The sequence below is a fragment of the Salvelinus sp. IW2-2015 genome, linkage group LG32, assembly GCF_002910315.2.
Source record: "Salvelinus sp. IW2-2015 linkage group LG32, ASM291031v2, whole genome shotgun sequence".
Lineage (NCBI taxonomy): Eukaryota > Metazoa > Chordata > Actinopteri > Salmoniformes > Salmonidae > Salvelinus > Salvelinus sp. IW2-2015.
The window spans coordinates 11,100,149-11,120,999 of NC_036871.1; the positions used below are offsets into that span (position 1 = coordinate 11,100,149).

At 44.0% G+C, this 20,851-nt stretch overlaps 3 protein-coding genes across 10 annotated transcripts in view; 1 reads left to right on the plus strand and 2 right to left on the minus strand.

The window, feature by feature from the left end:
- Positions 1 to 8,307, minus strand: LOC111956278 (mitochondrial import inner membrane translocase subunit TIM44-like). The gene is made up of 13 exons (XM_023976722.2): positions 8,221 to 8,307; positions 5,431 to 5,535; positions 5,122 to 5,295; positions 4,753 to 4,833; positions 3,703 to 3,852; positions 3,266 to 3,399; positions 3,035 to 3,120; positions 2,651 to 2,743; positions 2,304 to 2,428; positions 1,950 to 2,000; positions 1,382 to 1,471; positions 1,090 to 1,200; positions 1 to 840 (listed from the first exon to the last, which is right to left on the minus strand). The coding sequence occupies exons 1-13, from the start codon at positions 8,248 to 8,250 to the stop codon at positions 721 to 723; spliced, it is 1,350 nt and encodes a 449-aa protein (XP_023832490.1). The 5' UTR covers positions 8,251 to 8,307; the 3' UTR covers positions 1 to 720.
- Positions 8,308 to 10,391: 2,084 nt separating this feature from the next.
- LOC111956867 (ras-related protein Rab-11B-like) lies at positions 10,392 to 18,413 on the plus strand. The gene is made up of 5 exons (XM_023977550.2): positions 10,392 to 10,627; positions 13,517 to 13,712; positions 17,289 to 17,482; positions 17,892 to 17,972; positions 18,118 to 18,413. The coding sequence occupies exons 1-5, from the start codon at positions 10,588 to 10,590 to the stop codon at positions 18,258 to 18,260; spliced, it is 654 nt and encodes a 217-aa protein (XP_023833318.1). The 5' UTR covers positions 10,392 to 10,587; the 3' UTR covers positions 18,261 to 18,413.
- Positions 18,414 to 18,838: 425 nt separating this feature from the next.
- LOC111956866 (E3 ubiquitin-protein ligase MARCHF2) overlaps positions 18,839 to 20,851 on the minus strand; it is a 60,931-nt gene continuing 58,918 nt past the window's right edge. For 4 of the 8 annotated variants that reach the window (XM_023977546.2, XM_023977549.2, XM_023977544.2 and 1 more), the window contains one exon: positions 18,839 to 19,553. In XM_023977546.2, the coding sequence (XP_023833314.1) occupies positions 19,398 to 19,553 (156 nt within the window). In that variant the 3' untranslated portion in view covers positions 18,839 to 19,397. Of the gene's footprint in view, positions 20,345 to 20,851 lie in introns of all 8 variants that reach the window. The other 4 variants (XM_070436612.1, XM_070436611.1, XM_070436613.1 and 1 more) reach the window with 4 other exon arrangements.

The window sequence follows — 20,851 nt, forward strand, 5'->3', positions numbered from 1 at the left end:
GAATATCTACATAGGCGTACAGAGGCCCATTATCAGCAACCATCACTCCTGTGTTCCAATGGCACGTTGTGTTAGCTAATCCAAGTTTATAATTTTATAAACTTGGGCTAATTGATCATTAGAAAACCTTTTTGCAATTATGTTAGCACAGCTGAAAACTGTTGTTCTGATTAAAGAAGCAATAAAACTGGCCTTCTTTAGACTAGTTGAGTATCTGGAGCATCAGCATTTGTGGGTTCGATTACAGGCCAAAATGGCCAGAAACAAAGAACTTCCTTCTGAAACTCGTCAGTCTATTCTTGTTCTGAGAAATTAAGGCTATTCAATGCAAGAAATTGCCAAGAAACTGAAGATCTCGTACAACGCTGTGTACTACTCCCTTCACAGAACAACGCAAACGTGCTCTAACCAGAATAGAAAGATGAGTGGGAGGCCCCGGTGCACAACTGAAAACAAACTGTCCTTTCACTTCGTGTCCGTATACACCATTTCGTTTCCAAGACCACACACACCAGTAGAAGATCCCATCTGCGTCATAAGGACTAACCACAAACACACCACTCTAGTACACATCTGGAAAGTGACATGCCACCACGTCCTCTTGACATACAGTGTGGCTCCTGGATATGTGTGATGTTGCGGTGTACACTGGCTTGTGTGTGTAGAACCTGGACGTGTGTGTGTGTCCCGGGAGCGTCCCTTTGTCTGGTCCCTCATCTCTCAAAGAGCCTGCTCGGTGCTGGAGGCAGACATGTCCAGTAGTCTCCAGGCCGCGTCGGGGTTGAGCTCCTCCTGGTCACGACACAGAGCCCACACGTACATCATCCTCAACACCTTCTCCTGGGGGAGGGGAGAGAGAAAACAAGGTTAGGAGAGAAGGAAAAGGTGGGAGCAACAAGACATATCACCAGCAGTCGATGAAAAAGGGCAACGGTTAGAAGAATGGAATAGAAGAAACAGAGTTAGAAACAGGGTTAGGGAAGTAGAACAAAAGATACCATCGAAGGCAGGAGAGAGACCGGTTGTGGGGCAAAGTGACCCGGACAAAATCTGCCAGGATAGAGAGTACCCTTTTAGGAAGTAACTCACCGGATCTCCTTCCACCAGGTCTCCCTTGGGACTACGAATCACCATGACCACCTGGGCCTGGAAGGTGATGATCAACACGGGGCCTTGATCCATGAGCTTCCCCATCGCCAACTGAGACAGAGATGAAAGAGTAACTGAATGAATAAATGAGTGAGAGAAGAGAACTTATATAACAGAGATATAGAAAAATGTTAAACCTGTAAAAAAGACTAAATCAGCATGCGTCCAAAACGTTGGTGACTTGTACAGGACATTGCCCGGTTGGGCCTGAGAGACAMAGTCATGTACTTACATCTATGTTGTCTATATCTAGGACCTTGGACTGGAACATTAGACCCAGGGCCCTGGCCTGTTGGATGGGGTGGGCCAGCTGACTGTATGTCTGAGGACGGAGAGAGAGGAGGGTTAAAACACATTCACAAGACATCAACCACACAGGGTAGCCTAGCGGTTAAAGCGTTGGACTAGTAACCGAAAGGTTGCAAGATGGAATCCCCGAGCTGACAAGGTAAAAATCTGTTGTTCTGCCCCTGAACAAGGCAGTTAACCCACTGTTCCTAGGCTGTCATTGAAAATAAGAATTTGTTCTTAACTGACTTGCCTAGTTAAATAAAAGGTAAAATACTTCTTTATTTTTATGAAAAACACGCAGGACCACCTGTGAAGGAAGAAATCTATTTGGAACAAGAACTTTTAAGAGGTTCCTTTCATTCGAAAAGTACGTGACCTGCTAASAAAAACGAACACAAAATATCTCGGACAAACGGAAGAACACAAAGTAAACCCTTTTGTACAGACATCAAGACAAGTGGAAAGGGGGAAAGGAAAAGAAAGCATGCTGTCTGTATGAAAGTACTCACGGCTTCATAGCACCAGTCTTTCAGCATCTCGAGCTCACCGCGGATCATAGCCTGCAGAAGACAGAAGGACAAAGGTGCGTTCGAGGACATTAGTATGGAGAGAAAATAAAGTATGAAATGTAAGTCGCTCTGGATGCATGTAAATGTAGTTACTTTACATAGATATTTAGCATGCAGTATCTATATGTTTGAAACATCTATTCAACTCTAGTGGCCTATAGACTGCACTAGTGTTACACATTTCAAAAGTTAAAATAGCTAAAAGTATTCATGTATTATTACAATTGAAAATAACAAAACATTGATCTACAAAAATGCTTAAAAAGTGTTAAAGGAAATGTTCGGGCCCCTTACCTCTAGGATGTTGGGGATGATGTCCTTCTCGCACTGTTTGAGAAAGGAGTCCTTGTCGAAGCTGGGATCTGCCTTTAAGATCTCCGTCAGCACCTGAGACATCTCCGTAGTGGAGAAGAGACCACCTGTCAACCAAATAAACAAGGATTTAATGGCAAAATAGTGGAAACCTCTGTAGTCCTACCATCTATCAGAACTTACGAAAGAAAAGAGGGTAGTCACCTTGTAGCCATTGACATACCAGACAATATAACAGCGAAACTAATGAATACACCCATTAAACCCCTCGGACTGATAGGATTATTCAACAGACAGAATAAATATTTAAAAAAGGAGAGGTTGCTTACCTAGTAGATTGGTGACTCTGTCGGTCACAGCTCGAGATGCTCTGGCAAGAGCGTTGTCACTCTCGTCATACTTCATTTTCATCTCAAAGAACCCTGAGGAGAGAGGGGAAGCAACATAAGAAATACCGAGCTGAAAATATCCCAAAGACTTCCAAGACTCTGGGACCATCCACAGAACATCGAATAAGATACAATGTCATAGAAAATGTTTCTTGATCAGGAAAAATCCAATTTCTGATAGACTTGACATTGAGGTATTAAATTGCCCATGAATATAGTGCCACCTGCTGACAGGCCAGTGAAGTGCACTCAACCATAAAATGTGACCTATGATTACATCACTCATGTAACTATCTCTGATGAAACACAATAACATTATCTTACTGTTGAAAACCATGTTGTTGTCTTTAAAGTCCTTCCACTGTGTGTACCACTTAGAATCCTTGTGCAGCACAACACCCACGTCCTCTCTATAAATCAACATAGACTAGTTACATCAATAGGTTGTATTTCCTAATAGTTTCACGCATGGCTGAATGGACACCCATAGCATTGTCAGTGAATGGGAAAACGTATCTGTTATAACTATGTCATGGCTATGAACAAGGGACATACTCGTTGGCCTCAAACACTCGGTTGTCGCTGTCCCCTCCCTTGGAGGAGAATTCCCTCCTCTTCCTGAGTTGAGAAGGAGCCCTATAAGTACCATCGTCCACCACGTCAATCTCTCTCTTCACTGACTTCATCCCCTGTACACACAAAGAGGGGAACAAATGAGATCAGTTAAATGATTCCATAGAATCCATGACGTTTTACACCATTTTCAGCCTCGAGGTCATGCGTCAATGTCCTTCAACAGCTGGTATTTACCCAACACAACTGGTAGCACCTTCTACATTCTGGTGCTTAATGATCAGTAATAACCATGTAACCAAGTCAAATCTTAAGCAGCAGCTGGGTTAAAAGCAGACCAAGAACTAAAAATAAATAAAGCATTAACACATTTCCTTCAATGGAGAGGTGGGTTGCTTGTTTTAATGTCAGTCTCTGACCTGTGAGATGGCCCTGAAGGCACTGGTCGCTCCCAGCTTCTCTCCCCCCTTGGACACAGACTCAACCGAGTGCCTGGCAGTCTTGGCTGCCTCCTTCACCCCCTCCTTGATTTTCTTCCCCAGGTCTGTACGGGTCACCTCCTCAAGGCCCTGGACAAACATAGACAATAGAATGACTTTAGAGTTCAGGCATTATCATGGATGTGAGAAAGACTTCAGAAAGAGTTGTGGTGAGCTACTTTAAAAACATAGCTACAGATTTGTAACGGGCTAATTTGACTCGCCATTAATCGTTACAGGACTGTTTTACTGTAGCACCGCGAATTTTCGACCAACCTTAACTTGGCGATACTATCTTCGTTCTCGATATGGCCAAACATGCATCTTGTAACATGTCTGTGTCCAGTTGCAGGTGGTTCATTTTGAATTTAGAAAATGCGCCAAAGCAATCCAACAATGTCTATTTCAAATCTTCTCTCATTGATTGAGACTGGTGGGTCCACCCCAAAGTGCCGCATGTCATGTAGACACTCACCTGTCTCGATCAACGAGAGAAGATTTGAAACAGGCAAGATGGTGGGGTAAACATTTTTGGGTTACTTCATGGAGCAAAAAAAGTATATTTATTTTAATAACGGAGCATTTTCTAAATTCAAAATAAACCACCTGCAACTGGACACGGACATTTTAGAAGATACGTGTTCGGACGAATCGAGAACGAAGATAGTATCGCCAAGATAAGGTTGGTCGTAAATTATCTGCGCTAAGCCAAACAGTACCTATCCTCTAACTAACGGGTAATGGAGAATCACATTAGCCCGTGTAGCCCGTTACTATAAACAGTATGTTATAATTGTATTTCTGGGTTGGCACTAAGATAGAAGTTTAACTCAAACTATAAACTCATGCAATTATATTAAGGAATATACAAATATAGATAAACCTCATTGATAAGATATAAAGGACTTGAAATATTTGCACTTAGGCTTAATACTAACTTCTGATGTCAATGACTTCTATAAATCATTTGAAAGAGTGAAAATGACTCACCTCCTTCACAGTTTCAGACAGAGTCCCAAAGGTCTTCTTGAACACCTCAGAGGTCTTAACGGTTTCAGACTCAATGGTTTTCTGGAGGAAATAAAGAATTGAGCTTGATGAGTGTCCTTGATTACAAGTATGTGTTTGTAACACAGGTTAAAAATGTTTATCCAGTTGTCACCAACCCCGGTCCAGGACAGCAACAGCGTGTGCAGGCTTTTGTTTCAGCCCAGCACTGACACAACCTTTTGAACTTATTGTCAAGACCTTCACTAGTTGAAGGGTAGTGATGGGCTGGCGAAAAAAAGTCTGCACAACCAAGGTTGGTACCATTGCCTTACAGGTACATCACATTCCAAAATAAAAATKTAAGCTTACAAATTTCCTCCGAGCCTGTTGCAGGGCATCCGACTCCTCTAGTCTCTTGGCCTCCTCTCTGAACTTCTTGATGTTCTCCTTCATCTCCTTGTCCTTCCCAAACTCCTGCCTCAGGTTCTCCACAAACTCCCTGAAAAAGCCTTTACGACTAGGTCGTTCTGACGCATACCGCACCTGGGAGAAAGAGGGCACAATTATGAGTGAATGACAGATACCATGTTAAGAGTTTGTGTGTTAGCTAACGCTAGTTAGCTACCTCCAGATCAATCATTATTTGAAGGTCAATGATGATAATGCTTTGGTCTTTACCTGCACAGGGACAGCCGGAGACCCACATATCCTGTAGGCATCTCCTCTCTTGAATGAGGAGACGACAGCACGGGATGGCAGGAGCAGAAGACGTCTTCCGACCAGCTAAAGAGAAGAACAACATAGGCCAGGGATGGGCAACTTTGATGGGGGTGGGGGCCACAAAAAATCTGAACTCATCATGAGGAGCCGGGATCTGCGTACCCCGCGGGTCTGCGTACCCGCATCCATACACACCCCCTTGCGAGCAAAACATTAGTGGCCCCGCTCTTGACAGCAGARAAAATATTTTTACATTTTAGAGTTAATTCGAGCATTTGTACACATTTTGCCATGAGGTGTAGAGAAGATGTTGCAGTTTTAAAAGAAGGTTCGGCCTCCCGGGTGGCGCAGTGGTCTAGGGCACTGCATCGCAGTGCTAGCTGTGCCACCAGAGTCTCTGGGTTCGCGCCCAGGCTCTGTCGCAGCCGGCCGCGACCGGGAGGTCCGTGGGGCGACGCACAATTGGCATAGCGTCGTCCGGTTTAGGGAGGGTTTGGCCGGTAGGGATATCCTTGTCTCATCGCGCTCCAGCGACTCCTGTGGCGGGCCGGGCGCAGTGCGCCGCTAACCAAGGGGCCAGGTACACAGTGTTTCCTCCGACACATTGGTGCGGCTGGCTTCCGGGTTGGAGGCGCGTGTGTTAAGAAGCAGTGCGGCTTGGTTGGGTTGTGCTTCGGAGGACGCATGGCTTTCGACCTTCGTCTCTCCCGAGCCCGTACGGGAGTTGTAGCGATGAGACAAGATAGTAATTACTAGCGATTGGATACCACGAAAATTGGGGAGAAAATGGGATAAAAAAAAAGAATTTAAAAGAAAGTTCGCAGCAATTGTACACATTTTGCCATGGGGCGGAGAGAAGATTTAGAAATGTTATAACTAATTTCCTGCAATTCAACTCATTCTGCCATGGGGCGGAGAGGAAAATGTGCTGTTTTACAGCTAATTTCCTGCCATTCTACACATTTTGCCATAGGGTGGAGAGAAAAGTTTGCAGTTTTTTTAAATATTATGTCTGAGTGAGTGACTACCATAATCAGTGGGGCCCCCAGGTAAATCAACCATAACAAGTTTAGATAGCTGGCTGCAAAACTAATTTAGCAACCTAAAAAAATTCCACCTCGCAGCAGTAAATTGAGACCCAGTCTGATTTCCAAATATATTCCTAGTGACACTATGACGAGACATTCCTACTGACGCTATGACAAGACAAATCCTACTGAAGCTATGACAAGACATTCCTACTGAAGCTATGACAAGACATTCCTACTGAAGCTATGACAAGACATTCCTACTGAAGCTATGACAAGACATTCCTACTGAAGCTATGACAAGACATTCCTACTGAAGCTATGACACGACAAATCCTACTGACGCTATGACAAGACAAATCCTACTGAAGCTATGACAAGACATTCCTACTGAAGCTATGACAAGACTCCTACTGAAGCTATGACAAGACATTCCTACTGAAGCTATTACAAGACATTCCTACTGAAGCTATTACAAGACATTCCTACTGACGCTATGACAAGAACAAATTCCTACTGAAGCTATGACAAGACATTCCTACTGAAGCTATGACAAGACATTCCTACTGAAGCTATGACAAGACATTCCTACTGAAGCTATACAAGACATTCCTACTGAAGCTATGACAAGACATTCCTACTGAAGCTATGACAAGACATTCCTACTAAGCTATGACAAGACATTCCTACTGACGCTATGACAAGACATTCCTTCTGACGCTATGACAAGACATTCCTACTGACGCTATGACAAGACATTCCTACTGACGCTATGACAAGACAATTCCTACTGAAGCTATGACAAGACATTCCTACTGAAGCTATGACAAGACATTCCTTACTGAAGCTATGACAAGACATTCCTACTGACGCTATGACAAGACAATTCCTACTGAAGCTATGACAAGACAATTCTTATTTTTGGGACGTTTCTAGTGACAAGACAAATCCTACTTTGAAGCTATGACAAGACATTCCTACTGAAGCTATGACAAGACATTCCTACTGAAGCTATTACAAGACATTCCTATTGGGCTCCCGAGTGGCGCAGCGGTCTAAGGCTCTGCATCTCGGCAGAAAATCTCCCCCCCTTCGCGTTCTTCATTGCTGCGACTTGCTTACTAGATGAGATTTCTGCTCTTCACTCCGTGGTCAGCCTACATTTCACTGATCTTAGTAGCACAAAGCATTTTTGTCTGCAGTTTTCGGTTTGGCTATTTGTTTCAAGTGTATGTGGCGGTTCTAGCTTGTATGGGGCGAACCACCCCTTCAGCCCGGCATGATGCCGGGCAAGATGCCGGTTCTGGAGTAGGCCGTCATTGTAAATAATAATTTGTTCTTAACTGACTTGCCTCGTTAAATAAAGGTTCAATTAAAACACACTCCCATTAAAGATATTACAAAACATGCTCTAACTGTCCTGGCTATGGTGAGCTATTATTTACAGACCTGTTTGATGTACGAATTATTTCCGACAAGCAGACGAACTGACCAGTTATGTACAATATTAATAGGCTATGAAGAATGCTTGACATGTTTAGCTATCGAACGAACAGCGACTGGCCCATTCATCCATTCATAACTGTCTTCAGAGGATATAACGTTTTCACAAAATAACGTAAACGTTAAATATAGAGCCCTAAAACAATTTCGTCAACATCCACTCTTCAGCAGTGCAAGCCAGGGGGAGAAATGTGAAAACAAATGTGCATAATCTCACCTCATAGCACCGACACACGGAGGCTGCCATCTTGATCTGAATGATAACGCACGTGACGTGACCACGTGCAACTCCGCTGAAGTTTTCACTAGTTACCAAGTCAAAAATTGGTTGTATCATAAACATTTATGAAAACAAAAAATATATGTTTGGTCTTAGTTTAAGGTTCGGGTTAGGCATAAGGTTAGCAGTGTGGTTAAGGTTAGTGTTAACATCAGATTTTAAGAAGATACATTGTAGAAATGGGCGAGGTTTAGCCATAATTTCGACTGTGTCCGTGGTAACTAGGGACGATTCTCTGCTATAGAGACATTAGATCAATGGAGAAAGTAGGATATAGGAATCCCATTGGCAATGAATGCAAGCAACTGACTGTCGACCAATCGCGTTCACGTTGTCATGCTGCGTCACGGAGTTGCTAAGCTAATCATCACGCAGTCCAAGGTTCCTGTCTGGGTGTTCCCTCTCAAATTTCAAGTTTGAAGTTTTTATTGTGAAATAAATGTCTTGCTTGCTCTTTCCCAACATTGCAGTAATCAATATCAGTACTACTACAAAAACAATTAAAAGTCAAGTAGAACAAAAACACACAAGACATAGAAATAAGAACAAGAGAAAGTAAGTAAGCTGTATACAGAGTCAGTTCCAGAGTCAATGCCAATACCATATTTACAATGTGCAGGAATACTGGAGTGATAGAGGTAGATATGTATAGGGATAGGGTGACTAGGCATCAGGATGTATGATAAACAGAGTAGCAGCAGCATATATGATGATTGTATGTGAGTGTGTGTGTCCCCGTGCATGTAACATCAGTATGAATGTGTGTCCCAGTCCCAGGGTCACAAGCTTGGTGATGAGCTTGGAGGGGACTATGGTGTTGAACGCTGAGCTGTAGTCAATGAACAGCATTCTCACATAAGTATTTCTCTTATCTAGGTGGGTGAGGGCAGTGTGGAGTGCAATTGAGATTGCGTTGTCTATGGATCTGTTGGGGCAGTATGTGAATTGGAGTGGATCCAGGGTGGCTGGGATGATGGTTTTGAGGTGAGCCATGACCAGCGTTTCAAAGCATTCCATGGCTACAGATGTGAGTGCTACAGTACGGGGCGATAGTCATTTAGACAGGTTACCTTGGTGTTTTTGGGCACAGGGTCTATGGTGGTCTGCTTGAAACATGTAGGTATTACAGATTGGGTCAGGGAGAGATTGAAAATGTCAGTGAAGACACTTTCCAGCTGATCAGCACATGCTCTGAGTGTGCGTCTTGGCAATCCTTCTGGCCCTGCAGCCTTGTGAATGGTAATTTGTTTAAAGGTCTTACATCGGCTACTAAGAGCATGATCACACMGATGTGAGTGCTACAGGGCGGTAGTGATTGTGGCAGGTAGCGTTAGAGTTCTTGAGAACAGGAATGATGGTGGTGGTCAGCTTGAGACGTGGGGATTACAGGCTGGGACAAGGAAAGGTTGAAAAGGATGGTGAATATGCCTGACAGCTGTTCTGCGCATGCTCTGAGAACGCACCCTGGAATGCCGTCCGGCCCCGCAGCCTTACGAGTGTTGACCTGCTTAAAAACCTTGGCAGAGAATGTGGTAATGACATTGTAATAGCAGTCTGCAATACCTCACCTCTCAGCCTGACTTTCTCTTGATTGTGATTGCCACTATAAGATACATGAGGAGAGAGAATATACTTTAGTAATATTAATAAGTAATAATATATATATATATATTTAATTGATGTAAGTATTGAGAGTCGTTAATGTTCATGAGACAGCTGTAACACTTTAGTTGACGGTYTGTACCTTCCAACCTGTACTTGGTTAAAATACCTGCTGAAAATGAAAATGAATATACATTGCAGATGCTCATAGTATACCTACATTTATAGTATAATATTAATAATAATTTATGTATGAGACAATGCTCTGCAGACAGGTTAGGTTTATAAGCAGACCTTCAAGTAGGCTACAGTGAAGAAATGCAGTAGCAGGGATCAGCCATTAGCACAACGGCCCACTGCCAATTYAGGACATGAACTATATGTATGAAGCAGTTAACGTGTGATAAGCAAACTGAGCATCCAACACCCCTTCAATTGCTCACAGGAGGCATAGGTTGTGCTTTGTTTCCTATTAGTATCACAGACAGCAGCGGCACCGTGTGGAAGGCATGGAAAYAGGGACTCCTCCCCTTCTGCAGATTTCGGGGAGACGCTCTTCCTGCGGTCAGCCTGTTTGACAGGCAGCATTGGCGCATTGTCTTTCAAATTTATGTCATTTTCTCCTGTACAWACAGGTAATTCAGAGACAAACTATTTGACTAATTATTTTCCGGAAGAAGCGTTGGAGCGGCCTCGTYTAGAATGGGGAACAGAGACGATGAATACGACTTCTTGTTCAAAGGTACATGTTGATGACTGCAGCCCCGTTGATAGCACTTTCAATAATTATGTGATTGTTTAATTCTAAAGACAAATCAGACATCAGCCTTTTTTTGAACGAATCATAACAAATAGTTTGGAGGAATGGTTTTGAAAGAAACATTGTATCAGTCTCTGGTGGAAAACGTTTGCTACTATGSCTACATAAATGCTGTCATTGTAACATTGTAACAACGCCCGCAGTTATATCTATAAGTAAGATGCAACAAACGCCCTATCCGCGTTGCCTCTTTGACTTGATCAACTTTGATAAACCCATAAAAGAGTTACTATTTGTAAATCGGTTACTGACAAGAACTCTGTTTTCCCTTTTATGGTTTAAAGAGCTATATGAAGTTACATTTTTTGTAGTTACTTGTAGCCTATAGGCCCATRTGCAAATGTTGCATTTATCTAGGCCTAGACCTACTGTAACTGTGGATGTTTATTGTGTTCAGCTGACAGTGAAATGTTTTGACATACACTATATATACAAAAGTATGTGGACACCTATTCAAATTAGTGGATTAGGCTATTTCAGCCACACCCGTTGCTGACTGGTGTATACAATCGAGCACACAGCCATGCAATCTCCATAGACAAACATTGGCAGTAGAATGGCCTTACTGAAGAGCTCAGTGACTTTCAATGTGGCACCGTCATAGAAAGGTGGCATACTAACAACTCAGACGTGAAATTTCTGTCCTACTAGAGCTGCCCCGGTCAACTGTAAGTGCTGTTATTGTGAAGTGGAAATGTCTAGGAGCAGCAACGGTTCAGCCGCGAAGTGGTAGGCCTCACAAGCTCACAGAACGGGACCACTGAGTGCTGAAACGCCTAGGGCGTTAACATCGTCTGTCCTCGGTTGCAACACTCACTACCGAGTTTGAAACTGCCCCTGGAAGCAACGTAAGCACAATAACTGTTCGTCGGGGAATTCATGAAATGGGTTTCCATGGCCGAGCATCCACACACAAGCCTAAGATCACCATGCGCAATGCCAAACGTCAGCTGGAGTGGTGTAAAGCTCGCCRCCATTGGACACTGGAGCGGTGGAAACACATTCTCTGAAGTGATGAATCTGGAAGTCCAACGGACGAATCTGGCAGATGCCAGGAGATTGCTACCTGCATAAATGCATAGTGCCAACTGTAAAGTTTGGTGGAGGAGGAATAATGATCTGGGGGTGTTTTTCATGGTTTGGGCTAGGTCCCTTAGTTCCAGTGAAGGGAAATCTTAACTCTACAGCATACAACGACATTCTAGACGATTCTATGCTTCCAACTTTGTGGCAAATGTTTGGGAAGGTCTTTTCCTGTTTCAGCGTGACAATGACCCTGTGCACAAAGCGAGGTCCATACAGAAATGGTTTGTCGAGATCGATGTGGAAGAACTTGACTGGCCTGCACAGAGCCCTGATTTCAACCCCATCAAACACCTTTGGGATGAATTGGAACGCCGACTGTGAGCCAGGCCTTATCTCCCAACAGCAGTGTCCGACTACTGCTCATGGCTGAATGAAAGTAAATCCCCACAGCAATGTTCCAATATCTAGTGGAAAGCCTTCCCAGAAGAGTAGAGGCTGTTATAGCAGCAAAGGGGGGACCAACTCCATATTAATGCCCATGATTTTGGAATGAGATGTTCGACGAGCAGGTGTYCACATACTTTTGGTCATGTAGTGTATCATGTGAGCATTTATGACACAACAGATTTTTTAAAGCACTGGTTGTTGGGGTGGGATTGGTGTGGGGGGTCTGTGGGTGGCTATTGATCATTTTTGGGGATTCCTCATGTCTTAATCATTGTTAGATAGAATTATGGTCCAAATCAGATGTTAGGTAATATATTTATTGAAGATGATATGAATCCTTTAAATWAAAAATKGCCAATTTAGGTGCAATCAATTAGCTTAATTTCTCAAAGATCAAATTATATTTCAACAAAATAATGTTTCAGGAAAGCTAATCTTATCTGTTYATAACTACAGAAACAATTTCAGAACAATCTGAGATGGTGGGTGACATGGCTTGCTGAAATGATATTGAATGACCCTGCAGTTTGCCACTGACACCATATAGAGGTCTATTTATGATGTGACACAGAGTATCCCTGTGGACTAGATATCTGAGAATGAAGAGTTCTGCTCTCCTCCCTCGCCATAATTAGAAACCCTGTTGAAAACAGGAAACCAAAAAGTGTCCCACAACTGTCAAAATAGGTTTGATGGAGCATGTAATCAGCTTCCTGCGCAGCAGCGTGATGCCACAGGGCCAAAGTTCACCTTGATTTCTGTACTGAGAGAAAACAAAAGGACTCCACCTCGACAGCCCCATTCTGACTGCCAGGCCTAACCCTGACATCTCAGCTAAATATAATACGCTGTTTCTGTCAGCCTCTTATTGTATCATTGAGCTCAGTGCTTCTCAGCAGTGATCATGGGTTCCACTGTGTACATGTTGGATATCACTCCAACTGTGCATCAACTATTATGTCTCCTTGGTTAATTAGGGCAACCGATTAACCAAAAGACCATCAGCGCATAGAAATATTGACAGAAATATAACGACAACATGCCACTTCAAAATGGGTCGATTTCAGCCATCACTTATTCAATATTGTCAATGGGAGTGAAGGATTGAAAAGGAAAACCTGTATTATGTAACACGGTCGTAGGTGGGAGGGCCATGTTACATACAGTGAAGAATGCAAACATCCAAGTTCTAGCCCAGGACCCTGGATACTAGTACATCTGCGAAATACCTGTTGACTAGGCTACCTCATCTGACATTAGGCTAAATACATTTCAGCCAGTGTGTTTTCTCAGTATTTATCTATTCTTCCATATCTCTCTCTGTTTCTTCATCAACAGTTGTGTTAATTGGGGACTCGGGCGTCGGAAAGAGTAATTGCCTCCTTCGGTTCACACGGAATGAGTTCAACCTTGAGAGTAGAGTACCAATCGGGGTGGAGTTTGCCACCCGCAGCATCCAGGTGGATGGGAAGACGATAAAGGCCCAGATATGGGACACGGCTGGACAGGAACGTTACAGAGCCATCACCTCCGCGTAAGTCGTGTGGGATCCCTCAAGGCGGCCTGTTGAGGCCTCTTGAAAATGAAATGATTGTCAGCAAGGATCACAGAAAAGAGTAATCAAAATCAAATCAAATTTTATTTGTCACATGCGCCGAATTCAACAGGTGTAGACCTTACAGTGAAATGTTTACTTACGAACCCCTAACAAACAATGCAGTTTAAAAAAATACAGATAAGAATAAGAAATAAAAGTAACAAGTATTTAAAGAGCAGCAGCAAAATAACAATAGCGAGACTATATACAGGGGGGTACCGGTACAGAGTCAATGTGCGGGGGCACCTGTTAGTTGAGGTAATATGTACATAAAGGTAGAGTTATTAAATTGACTATGCATAGATGATATCAACAGAAAGTAGCAGCGGTGTACGAAAGGGGGGCATTGCAAATAGTCTGGATAGCCATTTAATTAGGTGTTCAGGAGTCTTAAGGCTTGGGGGGGTAGAAGCTGTTTAGAAGCCTCTTGGACCTAGACTTGGTGCTCCGGTACTGATTGCCGTGCGGTACTGAGAGAGAACAGTCTATGACTAGGGTGGCTGGAGTCTTTGACAATTTTTAGGGCCTTCTTCTGACACYGCCTGGTATAGAGGTCCTGGATGGCAGGAAGCTTGGCCCCAGTGATGTACTGGGCCGTTCGCWYTACCCTCTGTAGTGCCTTGCGGTCGGAGGCCGAGCAGTTGCCATACCAGGCAGTGATGCAACCAGTCAGGATGCTCTCGATGGTGAAGCTGTAGAACCTTTTGAGGATCTGAGGACGCATGCCAAATCTTTTCAGTCTCCTGAGGGAGAATAGGTTTTGTCGTGCCCTCTTCACGACTGTCTTGGTGTGCTTGGACCATGTTAGTTTGCTGGTGATGTGGACACCAAGGAACTTGAAGCTCTCAACCTGCTCCACTGCAGCCCCGTCGATGAGAATGGGGGCGTGCTCGGTTCTCCTTTTCCTGTAGTACACAATCATCTCCTTTGTCTTGATCACGTTGAGGGAGAGGTTGTTGTCCTGGCACCACACGGCCAGGTCACTGACCTCCTCCCTATAGGCTGTCTCGTCGTTGTCGGTGATCAGGCCTACCACTGTTGTGTCATCGGCAAACTTAATGATGGTGTTAGAGTTGTGCCTGGCCGTGCAGTCGTGAGTGAACAGGGAGTACAGGAGGAGACTGAGCACGCACCCCTGAGGGGCCCCGTGTTGAGGATCAGCGTKGCGGATGTGTTGTTACCTACCCTTACCACCTGGGGGCGGCCCGTCAGGAAGTCCAGGATCCAGTTGCAGAGGGAGGTGTTTAGTCCCAGGGTACTTAGCTTATTGATGAGCTTTGAGGGCACTATGGTGTTGAACGCTGAGCTGTAGTCAATGAATAGCATTCTCACAAAGGTGTTCCTTTTGTCCAGGTGGGAAAGGGCAGTGTGGAGTGCAATAGTGATTGCATCATCTGTGGATCTGTTGGGGCGGTATGCAAATTGGAGTGGGTCTAGGGTTCCTRGGATAATGGTGTTGATGTGAGCCAGCCTGTCAAAGCACTTCATRRCTACAGACGTGAGTGCTACGGGTCAGTAGTCATTTAGGCAGTCTACCTTAGTGTTCTTGGGCACAGGCACTATGGTGGCCTGCTTAAAACATGTTGGTATTACAGACTCCGACAGGGAGAGGTTGAAAATGTCAGTGCAGACAATTGCCAGTTGGTCAGCGCATGCTCGGAGTACACGTCCTGGTAATCCATCTGGCCCTGCAGCATTGTGAATGTTGACCTGTTTAAAAGGTCTTACATCGGCTGCGGAGAGCGTGATCACACAGTCTTTCGGAACAGCTGGTACTCTCATGCATGTTTCAGTGTTATTTGCCTCGAAGCGAGCATAGAAGTAGTTTAGCTTGTCTGGTAGGCTCGTGTCACTGGGCAGCTCTCGGCTGTGCTTCCCTTTGTAGTCTGTAATGGTTTGCAAGCCCTGCAACAAGCGTCAGAGCTGGTGTAGTACAATTCAATCTTAGTCCTGTATTGAGGCTTTGCCTTTTKGATGGTTCGTCGCCGGGCATAGCGGGATTTCTTATAAGCTTCTGGGTTAGAGTCCAGCTCCTTGAAAGCGGCAGCTCTAGCCTTTAGCTCGGTGCGGATGTTGCCTGTAATCCATGGCTTCTGGTTGGGGTATGTATGCATGGTCACAGTGGGGACGACGTCATCGATGCTCTTATTGATAAAGCCAATGACTGATGTGGTGTACTCATCAATGCCATCGGAGGAATCCTGGAACATTTTCCAGTCTGTGCTAGCAAAACAATCCTGTAGCTTAGCATCTGCTTCATCTGACCACTTTATTGGATCTAGTCACTGGTGCTTCCTGCTTTAACTTTAGCTTGTAAGCAGGAATCGGGAGGATATAATTATGGTCAGATATGCCAAATGAAGGGCGAGGGAGAGGTTTGTATGTGTCTCTGTGTGTGGAGTACAGGTGGTCCAGAGTTTTTTTCCCTCTGGTTGCACGTTTAAACATGCTGATAGAAATTTGCATTAAAGTCCCCAGCTACGTGGAGCGCCGCCTCTGGGTGAGCGTTTTCTTGTTTGCTTATGGCGGAATACAGCTCATTCAATGCTGTCCTASTGCCAGCCTGTCTGTGGTGGTATGTAAACAGCTACAAAAAATACAGATGCAAACTCTCTAGGTAGATAGTGTGGTCTACAGCTTATCATGAGATACTCTACCTCTGGCAAGCAATAGCTTGAGACTTCCTTAGATATCGTGCACCAGCTGTTATTTACAAAAATACATAGCCCACCACCCGTCTTACCAGACGCCTTTGTTCTATCCTGCCGGTGCAGCGTATAACCAGCCAGCTGTATGTTGATAGTGTCGTCGTTCAGCCACGACTCAGTGAAGCATAAGATATTACAGTTTTGAATATCCCGTTAGTAGTTTAATGTTCCACGTAGGTCATCTAATTTATTGTCCAAAGATTGCATGTTTGCTAGCAGAATGGAAGGAAGTGGGGGTTTATTCCATCATCTACAAATTCTCAGAAGGCAGCCCGCCCTCCGGCCCCTTTTTCTCTGCCTCCTCTTAACGGAAATCATGGGGATCTGGGCCTGTTCCCGAGAAAGTAGTATATCGTTCGCGTCAAGCTCGTTAGACTCGTTAAAGGGAAAAAAAGGATTCTGCCAGTCCGTGGTGAGTAATCGCAGTCCTGATGTCCAGAAGTTATTTTCGGTCATAAGAGACGGTAGCGGAAACATCTTGTACAAAATAAGTTAAAAACGTCTGCTTTCTTCTCCGGTGCCATTTTATGTATAATGTAGTGGTCTCAAATCAGTCTCAGAGGTAAAAGGTGATTCAAATCAATCAACTGCTCAAGTCCTTGATTAGTTGAATCAGGTGTTTTAGTGCTGGTTTGAAGTGTGGAACATAAAYCTGCATACCCTATAGCTCTCCGAGATCGGGTTTGTTGAGCACTAGCCGATTACCAGCCTCATCAATCAGTGCCTGACTTGGGAGCCTCACTTGGGACTCATACATTGTTGTCCGTTTGTGCATTGAGATTGATACACAGTCTCTTTCCTACAGCTATTACAGAGGGGCAGTGGGTGCTCTCCTAGTGTATGACATCGCCAAGCACTTGACCTATGAAAACGTGGAGCGCTGGTTGAAGGAACTGAGGGATCATGCCGACAACAACATCGTCATCATGCTGGCGGGCAACAAGAGCGACCTGCGCCATCTCAGGGCCGTGCCCACGGACGAGGCCCGGGCTTTTGCAGGTACTTRCATCTTTTGGCAGAGGAAATATAGCCTGGTCCCAGATCTAGTTGTGCCGTCTTGCCAACTCCTATGGTCATTGTCATGGCATGTAGGACCATGGCATCTAGGACCAGGCTCAGGKGTATAAGGGCTTGTTGGGACAATCTTGGAAGAGTCTTTATATTTTGTGGTCCTAAGTGACCACTGAAGAGATGGATAGTGTGAAAGTGAAATGAGAGCAACACCATATAGTTGTTTTCACCTATCTGGAACTTTTATAATCAGTGGTCATCACAGGGGAAGGGAGGAGAATATAGTATTGGGACATAGCAGCGTATTGAGTGAGCCTCAATGTGTAATTCAGAAGGATTCTGTCCTGGAACAATTTCTTGATGTGTGACTCACTTTGCCTTTTCTTTAACCCTGCAGAGAAGAACACTCTATCCTTTATTGAAACTTCAGCCTTGGATTCAACAAATGTAGAGGAAGCTTTCAAAAACATCCTTACAGGTACAGTACAAGAGCAAAGCTAATTGCTTTGACATTTCCCAACTCTTTTTTTAGACATGTGCAGATTAAGTAGACTAGAGAATAGGTAAGAAATCCTCTTTGAAGTATTGAGATCCACCACAACAGTCTGGCCTACTCTCCGCAGAAATCTATCGCATCGTATCGCAGAAGCAGATCGCTGAGCGGTCTGCCCATGACGAGTCCCCTGGAAACAATGTGGTGGACATAAGTGTTCCACCCACCACAGACCAGAAAGGGAACAAACTGCAGTGCTGCCAGAACCTGTAACCCATGACGACCATCACCGTCCCTCCCTTTCTGTCATCTCAAAGTGTTGTGTGTGCCGACTTCCTTCATTTTGTGTAATATATCATATTTGGGTTTTGATAGCTTGTTCACTCACATTATATTAATGCCATGAAATTAAATTTTACAATACAAGTAGTTGAGTGGATCTCTTTCATGGTACCTGTTTACTTTTTACTCCTTCAGTACCTTCTGGACCTGCAAGGAGAGTAATCCCATAAATATCCACTAGGTGGTGGTATGGAGTGGTACATAAATTGTTGTTTTTTTACATTTAAATAGGCAAGTCAGTTAAGTACAAACTCTTATTTACAATGACGGCCTACCCCGGCCAAACCTGGGCGATGCTGGGCCAATTGTGCGCCGCCCTATGGGACTCCCAATCACAGCTGGAAGTGATACAGCCTGAATTTGAACCAGGGACTGTAGTGACGCCTCTTGCACTGAGATGCAGATCTAGCTCCCCTGCGCCAAGCGGGAGCTAGATCGTTACAGATCCAATACTCCTGTATAAGTAGCACGCAGAGTTTCAGCACACATGACATTTTACACATGCAAGCCRTTGTACAAGAGTCCCTTATATTTTATTCCACAATGACCCAGCTTACTCAAAGGAGTGCAACAGGAATACTAAAATTACATCAAATACTTTTGCATACATTGACTGACACCAAAGCCCACTCTCTCGCTCCTCCCCCCATCTTCAAAAAGGACAAAGATTTTAAAAACAGAGAACATCATATTTAGACTTGGTCGTTCACATGGTCGTTCTGAGTGAGTAAATTCATGAGTCTATTGGATGGCAGTTGTCCAAAAAAAGCTAAATACATTGTGAAGGAGAGGTGGGGGTAGTATGTTTCAGATCTACTGTATTAACATGCTGCATCCCGCTATTGGCCGTGACCTTATGTTCCAGTCCAGTGTTCATAATCCGGCGATGACATCAGTGACACGTCCTTCTACGAGTCCAAAATGTCCCAAAATCAAAATGGTTATAGTTCATATCTGGGCTCAAGTGCTTCAAAAATGAATATGGAAAAAGAATCCCCCAGAATGGTCCTTAAGCGCAGAAGTTCGAGTTATGTAACACTTTATTTGCGAGAACACGTCGCTCGGTGCTCATACGATGGTCTCGTCAGTCATTTTCTTGGTTGACTTCGTCGGCACGGAATGTTGGGTAGAGTGCGCTCCTTTTATGTCGGGCATTAGCAGGCGCACTTTCTGATTGGTCCTCCTCCACTCTGAGTATAACTGACAGTGATAGCGGAACGATACCTGAGGGGCACGGAGACAGACGTCAATGAAACTAGACATTTGATATGACCTGCATAGAGCAGATTCTCTGAATATATGGTTGCTATTGCAGGCACGCACAACCAGGTATCAATTCCATTTCAATTCAGAGAGCAAACCTATTTCCAATTCTTCCTAATTGAAAAGCATTGAAGATAATTGGAATTTCAGTGTACTTCCTGAATTGACTGGAATTAAAATGGAATTGACCCCAACCCTGCTCAAAACACGATGTGAAACATATTGTCTACAAAATGGTTCCGCTTCAGTTGCTGATTTTGTAACTATTGTTTCAGAGTACAGTAGTCTTTCTAGAGTAGAGACAAAAGATTGTAGCAGACCAAAAATATTTCTGTTGGCACATTACTTGTCTCTCCTGAATATAAAATGGGAAGTGCACAGAATTCCACAGACAAGAAAAAAATCAAACACAAATGTCTTATTCGTCTTACAAAATGTACTAATAGCTATTGTAAAGCACATATTTATACTGCAAAAAAAATGCTGCCAATTAACAAAGGTGGTGTAAAGTAATCCATAAGGTGTGTGTGTGTTCTGTGTGACCATGGTACTTACCTACGGAACAGCAAGCAAAACTGCCCGTCCCTACCTTCAGACTACGCTCAAACACTACACCCCAACCCAAGGACGCCGTTCTGCCACCTCAGGTCTCTTTGCCCTCCCACCCCTATGGGAGGGCAGCTCCCGCTCAGCCCAGCCCAAGCTCTTCTCTGTTCTGGCACGCCAATGGTGGAACCAGCTGCTCCCTGAAACTAGGACAGAGTCCTTGCCCATCTTCCAAAAACATAACTCTTCAAACAGTATCTTAAATAATCCTCCTCCTCACCACCCCCACCTCATAAAATATATACAGTGGGGAGAACAAGTATTTGATACACTGATGATTTTGCAGGTTTTCCTACTTACAAAGCATGTAGAGGTCTGTAATTTTTATCATAGGTACACTTCAACTGTGAGAGACGGAATCTAAAACAAAAATCCAGAAAATCACATTGTATGATTTTTAAGTAATTAATTTGCATTTTATTGCATGACATAAGTATTTGATACATCAGAAAAGCAGAACTTAATATTTGGTACAGAAACCTTAGTTTGCAATTACAGAGATCATACGTTTCCTGTAGTTCTTGACCAGGTTTGCACACACTGCAGCAGGGATTTTGGCCCACTCCTCCATACAGACCTTCTCCAGATCCTTCAGGTTTCGGGGCTGTCGCTGGGCAATACGGACTTTCGGCTCCCTCCAAAGATGTTCTATT

Bases quoted from the DNA above. Each gene is read 5' to 3' on its own strand.
- LOC111956278 (XM_023976722.2), bottom strand. From the start codon at position 8,250: ATGGCAGCCTCCGTGTGTCGGTGCTATGAG. The intron at 3,400-3,702 runs GTCAGAGACTGA...TTGTGTGTACAG, and splicing joins CCTTCAGGGCCATCTCACAG to GGGATGAAGTCAGTGAAGAG. The intron at 2,429-2,650 runs GTAAGCAACCTC...TTTGGTTGACAG, and splicing joins CAGAGTCACCAATCTACTAG to GTGGTCTCTTCTCCACTACG.
- LOC111956867 (XM_023977550.2), top strand. From the start codon at position 10,588: ATGGGGAACAGAGACGATGAATACGACTTCTTGTTCAAAG. The intron at 13,713-17,288 runs GTAAGTCGTGTG...TCTTTCCTACAG, and splicing joins TACAGAGCCATCACCTCCGC to CTATTACAGAGGGGCAGTGG. The intron at 17,973-18,117 runs GTACAGTACAAG...TACTCTCCGCAG, and splicing joins TTTCAAAAACATCCTTACAG to AAATCTATCGCATCGTATCG.